Raw genomic sequence first — 12,419 nt, forward strand, 5'->3', positions numbered from 1 at the left:
TTGTCTACTGATAATCCACAAGAAGTTTGGATATGTTGTGTCATTGATTTTAGCCAAACACATTCACGGCTTGCTTCATGTAGCGCAATAATCTCAGCGTGATTTGATGAAGTTGTTACGAGTGTTTGTTTCTGTGAACGCCAAGAAATTGCGGTGCCTCCACGAGTAAATACATATCCAGTTTGGAAACGTGCCTTATGTGGATCAGATAAATATCCAGCATCGGCATAACCAATGATACTTTGACTGGTGTCTTTTGAGTACAAAAGTCCCAAATCTGTCGTTCCTCGTAGATAATGAAATATATGTTTAATTCCGTTCCAGTGCCTCTTTGTTGGATATGAACTGAATCTTGCCAATAAATTTACAGCAAAAGATATATCTGGTCTAGTGCAATTTGCAAGATACATAAGGGCACCAATGACACTTAGATATGGTACTTTTGGACCAAGAATAACTTCATCATCTTCACATGGACGGAATGGATCCTTTTCTATGTTTAATGATCTTACAACCATTGGAGTACTTAATGGATTTGATTTATCCATATTAAAACATTTAAGGATCTTTTCTGTATAATTTGTCTGGTGAGCAAAAATTCCACATTCTTTTTGTTCGATTTGCAAACCCAGACAGTACTTGGTTTTTCCAAGATCCTTCATTTCGAATTCTTCCTTCAAGTACATCATAACTTCTTGAATTTCTTTATTCGTTCCAATGATGTTTAAATCATCAACATATACAACAATAATTACACATCCGGATGTTGTTTTCTTGATGAAAATACAAGGGCATATTGGATCATTTACATATCTCTTTTTCATCAAGTGATCACTTAGCTGATTATACCATATTCGGCCGGATTGCTTCAACCCATATAATGATCTTTGCAATTTTACATAATAAAATTCTCTGGGTTTTGAACTTTGTGCTTCATGCATCTTAAATCCTTTAGGGATTTTGATATATATATCACTATCAAGTGATCCATATAAGTAAGCCGTAACAACTTCCATCAGACACATTTCCAAATTTTCAGAGACTGCCAAACTAATCAAATATCGAAACGTAATTGCATCCATAACAGGAGAATACGTTTCTTCATAATCAATTCCAGGCCTTTGAGAAAAACCTTGTGCAACAAGTCTAGTTTTATATCTGACTATTTCATTTTTCTCATTTCGCTTTCGAATAAAAACTCATTTGTATCCAACAGGTTTTACACCTTCAGGTGTGAGGACTATAGGTCCAAAAATATTGCGTTTATTTAGCGAATCCAATTCAACTTGGATGACATCTTTCCATTTTGCCCAGTCATGACGAGTTTTACATTCACCAAAGGATTTTGGTTCATGATCCTCGTTTTTATTTATGATGTCACGTGCCACATTATAAGAAAATATCTCATCAATATCTTCTATATCTTTTCGGTTCCATATTTTTCCAGTATTAATATAATTGATAGAGATTTCACGATTCTCGTCAGTTTGTGGTTCTGACAGAACATTTTCATCATCAGGTGTTTCTTCTGGAACACCATTTTCTATTTTATGATCATCGTATTTCTCTATGTCTTTTCTTTTTCGAGGATTTTTATCCTTGGAACCGACTGTCCTTTCACGCTTCAAGCGTTTTATGACATCATGAGTGTCTTCAATTTGTTTCTTTGGAATTTCAATTCGAGCAGGGGCATTTACAACATGTATATATGATTTTGTTATCCCTTTTGTGTCTGCAAATGCATCTGGAATTTGATTTGCAATTCTTTGCAAGTGCACAATTTGCTGTACATCTTTCTCACATTGTTTGGTCCTTGGATCCAAATGTAATAATGATGGTACATACCATGTGATTTCTTTTTCGATGTGTTTCTTTTCTCCCCCTAACATTTGGAAGATTTCTTCATTAAGATATCGAATGATTGATGGGCTATCATAACCGATATAAATACCGATTTTTCTTTGAGGACCCATTTTTTATCGTTGAGGTGGTGCAATAGGCACATTCACCGTACATCCAAAAATTCTCAGATGAGAAATATTTGGTTCTTTACCAAATGCAAGCTGCAATGGGGAGAATTTATGATATGCACTTGGTCTGATGCGAATTAATGCTGCAGCATGTAAAATTGTATGTCCCCATATAGAAATAGGGAGTTTTGTTCTCATAATCATTGGTCTAGCAATCAGTTGTAGACGTTTAATCAATGATTCAGCTAATCCATTCTGTGTATGAACATGAGCAACATGATGTTCAACAGTAATTCCCATTGACATACAATAGTCATTGAAAGTTTGGAAAGTAAATTCTCCAGCATTATCAAGTCTTATTTTCTTGATTGTATAATCGGAAAATTGATTCCGCAATTTTATTATTTGAGCCATTAATCTTGCAAATGCCACATTCCGAGTTGACAATAAGCATACATCTGGCCATCTGCTAGAGGCATCGATTAATACCATAAAATATCGAAATGGTCCACATGGTGGATGAATTGGCCCAAAAATATCACCCTGAATGCGTTCAAGAAATATGGGTGATTCTGTTTGGATTTTAGCTGGCGATGGTCTTATGATAAGTTTTCCAAGAGAACATGCTTTACATTGAAACTTATTATTCTGAAAGATCTTCTCGTCTTTCAATGGATGACCATGCGTATTTTCAATAATTCTTCGCATCATTATTGAACCAGGATGTCCCAATCGATCATGCCAATTGATTAATATTGAAGAACTATTAACCACCATATTTGATTCGATTGGCCTTATATGTGTATAATGCAATCCAGTAGGGAGCATTGATAATTTTTCAACCACATATTTCTTTCCTGATTTATATGTGGTAAGACACATATATTTCTGATTTTCATCAGTTATCGTCTCGGTATCATATCCATGAGAATATATGTCATTAAAACTCAACAAATTTCTTTTCGATTGTGGTGAATATAAAGCATCATTTATCAAAAATTTTGTACCATTTGGTAACAAAAATTGTGCTTTACCACAACCTTCAATCAAGTCTACAGGACTTGATATTGTATTCACCATTGTTTTTGTTGGTTTTATTTCCAAGAAATATCTTTCATCTCGCAGAATAGTGTGCGTTGTACCACTATCTGGTATGCAAATTTTCATGATATTATTTCCATGTTTTCTCATAGCATTTTCATATCAAACTTCACAAAAATATAATAAAGAAAAATCAAGGATAATATATATATGCAAAATATAGCATGTTTCATAAGAATGCATGAAAAATATAAATTTGTTACAATCTAATCCCACCAATATTTTAATCAATGTCTTCGAAATCATTCAAAAAATCTGCAGCATTGAAACTAGTTGAACCAATTAAATGGTCACTATTTTCAACAAAATTGGTCTCTTTTCCTTTCTCCTTTGTCGATTCTTTATAGAGTTTACATAGGTGCTCAGAGGTTCGACAAATATGTGACCAATGTCCTGGAGTGCCACATCTATAACAAACACTCTCAGATCTTTTTGAGTGATTTTCATTTTCACTCGTATTTTCATGCTGCCTTTTTGGTGGGTGGTTCGTGACGTTCTTTTGAGATGAGTTATTGAAATAACTATCTCGATTATTTTCATATCCACGGCCACGACCACGACCGCGATAATTTTTACGTCCACGTTCACGTCCACGCCCACGCCCACTTCCTCGACCTCGTTCACGACCAAATTCTGGTCTATGTCTTTGATTTTGGTTTTCATTTTTCATTACGACATTTGCTTCAGGAAATGCCGTTGATCCAGTGGGTCGGGATTGATGATTTCTTATTAACAATTCGTTGTTCTTTTTCGCCACAAGAAGACATGCAATGAGTTCAGAATATCTCGTAAAACCACGCACTCTATACTGTTGCTATAGAGTTATATTTGATGCGTGAAAAGTGGAAAACGTTTTCTCAAGCATTTCCATCTCTGTGACTTCAAGTCCACAAAATTTTAATTGCGAGACTATTCGATACATCGCAGAATTATAATCACTGACTTTTTTAAAGTCTTGGATTCTCAACGAATTCCATCCATCACGGGCGGTCGGAAGTATCACTTCCCTTATATGCTCAAATCTTTCTCTCAACCCTTTCCATAAAATCATTGGGTCTTTTTCTGTGAGATACTCACATTTCAATCCTTCATCAAGATGTCGGCGTAAGAAAATCATTGCCTTTGCTTTATCTTGTGAGGTTGATATATTAATTTCTTTGATGGTATCACTTAGACCCAATGACTCAAGATGCATCTCTACATCGAGAGTCCATGACATATAATTGTTTCCAGTGATATCGAGCGCAACGAATTCATTCTTTGCCAAATTTGACATGGTGATACTAGAAAAATAACAATGCATTTTTTTAGTTAATTTCTATTAGTATGATAATACAAAATAATGGAAGGACAAAAATTACAAGTGCGTATATAAATAGATAAAAAATCTGTGGTAGAAAATCGCCGGTGAGTACAAAACTCGTGAGCATGATGATCATAGTCGTTATGAAAAACAGCCTTAGAAAGGTCAAAAACTCCATCTTCTTTTTTTTCGAAAAAAAACCGAGGAGAAAATATTTTGAGAGAAAGAGTGAATTTGGTGTGATTGAAAATGAGTTTGAGTGAACATATTTATAGGGCAAAAATTTAGTCGTTTGTGACCGTTGGGGGTAAAGAAAAAAATCGAGTATGTGTTGAATAAAAATTTGTGATAATGATGCAATGCATATAATGATAATCATAATTAAATAATTATGTATATCATATCACATCATTATAAGGTCAGTGTCGTAGACAACCTTTTATATAATGTTGTGAAATTATACCAATATAGTTAGTATAAAGTCAGGTATAGTATATCATATAACATTATTATAAGATCGGTGTCGTAGACAACCTTTTATATAATAAGATGAGATTATACAAATATGGTTAGTATATAAATACACAATAATATATATCATATCACGTTATTATAAGGTCAGTGTCATAGACAACCTTTTATATAATAACATGAAATTATATAATAATATAGTTAATATATATACATAATAAATATATATCACGTAATTGTTTAAAAACCTTAAAGGCTTTTATACTTGTCGTATCCCTTACCGGGAGTGTGGGATGTCGTCTTAACATCCTCCCAGGATTTATAACAAGTTTTGATAAAAAACTTATTTTTTTCATAACATGATATTATATATTAATATATACACAATAAAAATATATAAACAGTAAAATAAAAATTCTTATTTGTTGAATATTTTTGACGTCTTCTTGTATTTTGGAGCGTCTGAAAATATAGAGAACCTTCGAGCGATCGTGCTAATAACGTGTTGTGAAAAAGTAAAAATTTACGGTAAAAAGTAAATACTCCAAAAACTTAAAATATATCAAACTCTACACTTTATAATATTTTTCTCTCAACTCAATTATATTTTTCATCATAAATGAAGACCTATTTATAGATCCACATTTGAGATTAGTCCAAAAATAAATACATCATCATCTACATCATCACACACTAATTTTTCACATTTTACAACTCAATATTCAACATTCAATATTCAATATTCAATATTCTAACATAATAATAATAATAATATATTTTTCAACAATAATAACGTATAGTACTTAAAAAAATTTACCCTGACGAATATCAAATAGTACATAAAAATTACTTTTGACAAATAATAAAACAAGTGAATCTTAGGTGAGGTTCGAGTTAATCTGGCTCAACGTTCCATCTCATTACAAATGGGAGAATGAACATTTGTTCTAGAGTTTTGGAGGAGAGCATGATACGTGACGTAAAAATGGAGATACTATCGAAATCGCTTTGCACTCATGTTGATCGCAGCAAACTTGGGTCAGTAATGGACAAATCCACTTTTAAACAAAACAGAACATCTTACAACAACGATACGCCAGGAACACAACAAATACATGGCCCAGGAATTTAGCCAGAAAGCTAGTGAGGCTTATACAGACAACGTAGTTCAGGCATCATGACGAGAGTTTGACCTCAAAGATGTTTCCACATCTTGCCTCTGTTTTTGACGAGTTGCATCTTCGTCTATATTATCGAGTTCTAAACTACCTGATGGTTTAGCACCAGACGGTATAAGGTTCTTAAACCAGGAAGTTTGGAATCCAGGACTTCCTCTAGTAGAGTTGCCAGGAGACTCTGAAGAGACAACTGAATTGTTTGAAGCGACTCCTGCTAGAAAACGGTAGGCCACCTTGCTAGCAGTTACAATTTCATCTTTAGCTTGTCTAAACTGCAGGAACATAGAAATGAGTAATGCAACAGGGTAGGACTTGTTAACTGTATGCCTGCTCACATTGCGTGTGTTTGGGCTAATAATCTGAGTTCTCATGGGGCATTCTTTTACCCTAGCGGGTTTGAGTCAGATAATAATATGGTCCCCCGAAAACATTTTATGATTCTATTAATGTCCACGTGTAATATACTAATGAAGCTAAACATGGTAATAAAACGTGAACTTTTGCCAGAAATGTTGTCCTCAATTTTCTAATAACAAATTTGATTCTACGCTGTTCAGGGTGGGTGAGAGGCCGGGGAAGGGTTGGTTGAGGGAAAAGTAGGCTTTGTTTAGTGCAACTTCTTCCCAAGAATCGACAGGGGTAGTTCTCACCTTAGAACCTAGGGCAAGGCAAATACAAAAGGGCTGATGAAATCAAGTTAACCTTTGTTAGGCAATTTTGTTAAAACATTAAATGATGCTTGCCACCAAGCCCACCCCAAAGTGGAAAAATAATTACATTGTGTGCCCCACCATTTTTCAACTGTGCTCTCACGAAGTCCAGGTTCCGCCCTTTATTTGATCAATCCTCCTATAGATAGCTAACCTCAAACATGTCATATTTGAAGGCAACAAATATGTTGGGGAAGGGGGGAGTAAGTATAAACAAAGTCATTTCTATATCATGGAAACAGGTAAGAAATGAAGTTCCTTCATGATGAGTGAATGTAAAAAAAAGGGACGAGATGTCTACATGCCTTCAATATATAACTCATATTTCATGGTTAAATATTAAAGTGCATAATCTAAAACCTTGTCCCAATTGCGAATGGTGAATCCAAAATAATTTTCCGACTAAGTTCAAAAAAGGATACTGAGATATATACTTAGCAATCGGTAAAAAAACTCCTGGACAAAAATTGTAATTATGGTCCAGGGACACTGCACAGAACAACAATAAAATCTTACTCTGTACGCAGTAGTTCCAGCTATTTCGACAGCAGTATCGCCAGCATTAGCAAACCTGTTTACCCAACCTGTGACAAAATTGTTCAGATTACTGTTACAAAAAACCAAGGAAAGGGGAAAGAAGATATCCTTCACATCATGGAAATCATATGACTGAGAGTTGATCACTCCAAAATGGATCTTGTAACTCGTATATATGATCCTATATCAATAAATCTATCCACTTTCAGTCCCGGATAAGCCAAAAAATCAGTTGAATACTACATTTCCACATGGCAGCCCATCGTACAACTACACCAAAATAATATGCGAACCAAACCAATGAAACACATCGTGTAGCTTTAAGTATTATTATTAACAAAATATTGTAAAATATCATATCAACAGTAACACAACTTATTTATCATAAAACATGGTTAGGCATGAATATTTTAGTCGTAGAAGTGGCTATGACATTAATTTCAGTGAGTAGTCATGCTGAGAGGGGGTAGTGTCCATTCAAAGGGGACAATAATTTACCAACAAATTATTCTGTATAACCAAAACAGAAATTTTTTATATTTCAGTAATGATCTCTTATTCATCAAACTTTTAAGATGCTTCAAAACTGATTCAAGACTCTATCGTAAAACCAATAGTTAATATAAAATTCCTCACATCGGATTTCTCAGCACATTAGACCAGTAAATATCAAGTACCAAGGTATAAATTCTCCAGAGCCAACTACAGGTAAACATATTATAAATTTTTGAATATATTTTTATAATGCAGAAAAAAGTGTCTAAATGCAAATTTCTGAGCAACGGATTGTCAATGAACCCCAAAGTCTCATGAATGCGCATGATAAAACATATTATAATGATGCCATCGATATGATACAGAAAGAGTCATTTACCAGGAAGCTTTGGCACACCAAGTCTTTCACAGAACTCGTCACAGAAATGGTTGCAATTTTTCGACAACAAATCATAGGAGTGTCCTGGCCATTCTCTACTGAGTTCCCTCAGAATCTGATTAACCTTGTAGATAGAGAAGGATGTGTTGCCAAGTTTTATGCTCTCACGGAATGTATACATTGGATTCTTTGTTGACGGACAGCTGAACACTCCAGTACCTTGTTCACAGAACCCAAATGACCATTCATCATTCCCATAAACCTGTCAAAGAAGTGAGATTTAGAGTATGTTTGGCTAAACTCACATTCAACATTATATAAATTCCAGCTCCTAAAATGTCTGGATAAACTATGTAGTCAGCGAGAGGAAAACAAATCAAGTGGGGAGAGAATAAATCAACTGTGGGAGTGAGAAAAAAATAGTCAGACAAAATGGGTTGGAAAGCAATATAGGAGACAAGGATAAATATGAATTTATTTAGAAAAAATAGTACGATTTTAAAAAGTACTCAAGATCATGTAGACATGAACATCTGCAATAATTTCAAATCACAGTAAAGCATGAAATAATCTGCCCAATAAAAGAGGACTCGATGACTGACAAATGGATTCAAAACTAATAAATGAATCACGACCGAAACTCTTCCAATGTACTTCGAAAAATAAATGGCAATTTTCCAATCTTTAGGAGAATGTCAAGTAAGATCCTTTTTGACACTCAGGAATCCAAGATTTTCTAGCACATAGCAGTCCAGATCCAATTCAGAAAATAAGCCAGAAAAAAAAAAACAATCACACAGAGAAGGAAAAAATAGAGAAGTGCAAGAAGTAAACTCGAAACCTGAACAGCACTGTGGAAGATGCCACCGAGGCCAATTCCATCTTTGAAGATCTTATTGATCTGCATAATCGTGTTGTTCGTTTTCTCATTACCGCTATTTGTCACATCGTACACATGGAGGATCACCTCCGACATCCTCTTAACTCAATTTCCACTCAATTCAAAACCCTAAATCCTACTCCCCCACAAAACACCATGCGGCCACTCGATTCACTCTCCTGCTGCGCGCATAGGGGGTCGATGGACTGCGGAATTCAATCTGTAGTAATGAATCAAACACTGGGGCTATAGTGTAAATGGATTATTGCACACTCACAGCAATAATTCAAATTGGGGAAAATCGAGATCAACACAATGATTGTGAGAAGTGGGGATACTGAGAAAGGGAATCAAAATCATTCAGCAAATTCTCGATTTCCTCAAAACTTTGGGAATTTTTCGGTTTTGTCACTTTTTGATTTGATTTAATTTGATTTGATGGAATGAAATCGAGAAACCTTCTGGTATTTAGTATTATTTATTTATTTATTTTTTATCGGAATCTTAAGCACACATTTTTCTAAGAAATGAATACACTCCATCTGTATCAAATAAAGACTAATAAATACTTTTTCATTGTAAATGTATAATAGATTTTTTCATATTTAAAATTTCGTTTGAACATGTATTTATAAAATATTTTTATAAAAATATTTTATAAATTTTTTATAATAGGTTTTAAAAGTTGTTCTAAGAATAATATGTGTTTGGACAACTATTCTATAAAAACATTTTCACATTTCAAAATTAATATAGTTCATCTTTGTCTTCCATAGTTTCATTCTAAAAATATCTAAAAACATCTCTCAAATGTTTTTTAAAAACTATATTTGGAAAATACTTTTTCAAAAATATTTTACAAAAAATTTATCCAAACACATACTTTAAGTTTTTTTCAGTTATAAAATATTAAAAACGTTTTTAAAGTATATGTCCAAACAGAACCTAACATGTTTTTATCAATTTACTCTCATAACTAAATATATTTGATGATGACCAGGTAAGTTGGGTAGTTGGGTGGGCAACTTCTCTAGTAGAGCAAAATTCTTCCCTATATGATTCACTGATCGAGCGGTTGATGACATGTTTGCTGAGGTTTGCACACACACAAATAAAAAAGATTAATGGGGCGCCAGAAGAGTTTTCGGCGAGGCTACTCTGACGCTCAAGTCAGTATGATGGTTTGTATTAACCCGAATCCTAATTTTATAACAAATTATTGATTAGTGGCGTAATCATGTTTAAATTTGATAAAACATAATTCAGGTAATTCTTGATGAGTCTAAGGAGTTCAAAAATGGATTCAAAACACTCGAAAATGATCCAGAGGAGTCCAAGCTCTCGGGTGGATAAGAAGATCCGAACCCAAGGATCGGATGATTCGAAGCATTGGGAGTTCGGAAGCATTGTTTGAGATCGGAGGGTTCGAGAAGATCGGAAGATCCGAAGCTAGGATTGGATGATCCGATCTCCATTGGATTAGATAAGATAAGAATCGAGATTTGATTGGTTAGCTGTAGGAGTTCAGACGATCCGAAAACTTAGATTGAAAGATCCGAACATATTACGTAAGCAGTGACGTCATAGCAAGGACACGTGTTCGAAAGGGGTTGACTGAAGAGATCGAACGATCCGATCGCAGGGATCGGATGATCCGAACTCCGTCTATAAATAGAGCGTCGAGAGCCTCATTTCAACTCGCCTCATTCCCTCTTCCTATTCACTTCTTAGCTAGATTTAGGACTTTTTGAAAGAGTGGGTGCCCAGTGAGCCAACTTGTGGCTATGGGCTTTGATGACTCTTTGTACAAACAATCTTTTGTTTAATGTAAATTTACACTTTTATTAATGGCAATGACTTTATCTTTCTTCATATTGTTATATTGTGATATACTATTGTTGTTTTGATAAAGACCTTGAATATACTATAGTGTATGTAAGATGTGGTAGAACATGGGGATGTCTATCATGAAATACATCTTATAGTCACTGTATATTCTAAACTGTTCCTAGTCGATTGAGCCGTCCGAGAATAAGGATAAGGATCGCTCGAGTGTGAGACTAGCATTTGCGATGCGGAGTACCACGTTTCATTGGTAGGGAACATGGAGATGTTCGAAGCATGCAAATGGATATTCATAGGATGAATAATCGAACTACCCTATCCGGACTTTCCAAGTGGTTATCACTTATCGAGTGGATAAAGTCCGCGATTTTGGTTGTACACCATTAGTCCTTACTACTTGAAACATCATGGAGACTCTGTATGCTAGTACTGTGCTTTGACTCGTTTACCGACTCTATGGGGGTCATCAGGTGTCGGGATTGGGTACAGATACAACACATATAGGAGTCGATGCATTGTTGTCAAGGATTCACCACATACTTGCGAGTGTGGATATCCTATGCGATCTGAGGAGATATTAGTGTGACGAATCTCTGGCCAGAGTACTTGATGTGATTTAAGAAATGGTTTCTTAGTAGCACATGCGATGTCACTAATTGGATCTTCAAGATGTATTGTATAGTTATCGAATCTTGAGCGACTCTCGATATACCAATGGTTGTTGATTCGATCGGGATATATGGATGAAGGGACCGTACTGTACGCTAACCAAAATCTACTGGTTCTTGTAGGCACTATCAGTGATACCTAGGGAATCATGGGGCGATGTTGCTAGGCGCTTTACCATGATTCGTTGGGCAAGTCGGAAATCGTTGTTCCGAGTCACAAGGAGTTGTGAGCCCACGGCTAGCTGTATCCCTGAACCATTGAGGGTCACACAGTGTAATGGAGTTTTAATCCCCGTTGAGATAGTTAAATTTAAAGAGTTAAATTTAATGAATAAAGAAGTTGAACTTCTTAAATAAGAGTAAGGGAGTAGGATTTCCTAAAATGACATAGAGATGTACATTTTTGGAAACCACTGAATTCGGATTCAGGAAAATTTATCTTGACTATAAAATGTGCAGAAATGGTTTCTGTGCACATTGGTAAAATCGGTTTATCAATCGAAGTCACGATGAATTTTATATTAATTTCTGAACGTGTGGGCTTTGCTTGTCGGGCCTCAACTTATGAATAATGGGCCCTAAGGTGTTAGTGGCCTGCATTATAAATAAGTTATTGCAGTACAGAAATTACACACAGCAGGTCATAATTTGAGAGAAAAAAAATCGAAAACCCTAGTCTCCCTCTCTCAGTATTCGGCCGCCCCCTCCCTTCTCTGCGTGAGAAAATTTCGGTCTGTGATTTTGAATCGCAGTCAGGAATAACGAATCAGATTCGTTTAATCTCTTCGCAGAAAACTTCTGACAGATTTTCTAGTGCAATCTGTCAGAGGGATTTAAACCTCATTCGTGGACCTGATTGAAGGAGTTCATCAGTTCCTGGGA

At 35.1% G+C, this 12,419-nt stretch overlaps 1 protein-coding gene across 1 annotated transcript; it reads right to left on the reverse strand.

Moving 5' to 3' along the window:
- Window positions 1-5,904: 5,904 nt before the first annotated feature.
- Window positions 5,905-9,453, reverse strand: LOC140865655 (deSI-like protein At4g17486). The gene is made up of 4 exons (XM_073270370.1): window positions 8,986-9,453; window positions 8,145-8,406; window positions 7,250-7,317; window positions 5,905-6,295 (listed from the first exon to the last, which is right to left on the reverse strand). The coding sequence occupies exons 1-4, from the start codon at window positions 9,118-9,120 to the stop codon at window positions 6,014-6,016; spliced, it is 747 nt and encodes a 248-aa protein (XP_073126471.1). The 5' UTR covers window positions 9,121-9,453; the 3' UTR covers window positions 5,905-6,013.
- Window positions 9,454-12,419: the final 2,966 nt, after the last annotated feature.

The sequence above is a fragment of the Henckelia pumila genome, chromosome 4 (assembly GCF_033568475.1).
Source record: "Henckelia pumila isolate YLH828 chromosome 4, ASM3356847v2, whole genome shotgun sequence".
Lineage (NCBI taxonomy): Eukaryota > Viridiplantae > Streptophyta > Magnoliopsida > Lamiales > Gesneriaceae > Henckelia > Henckelia pumila.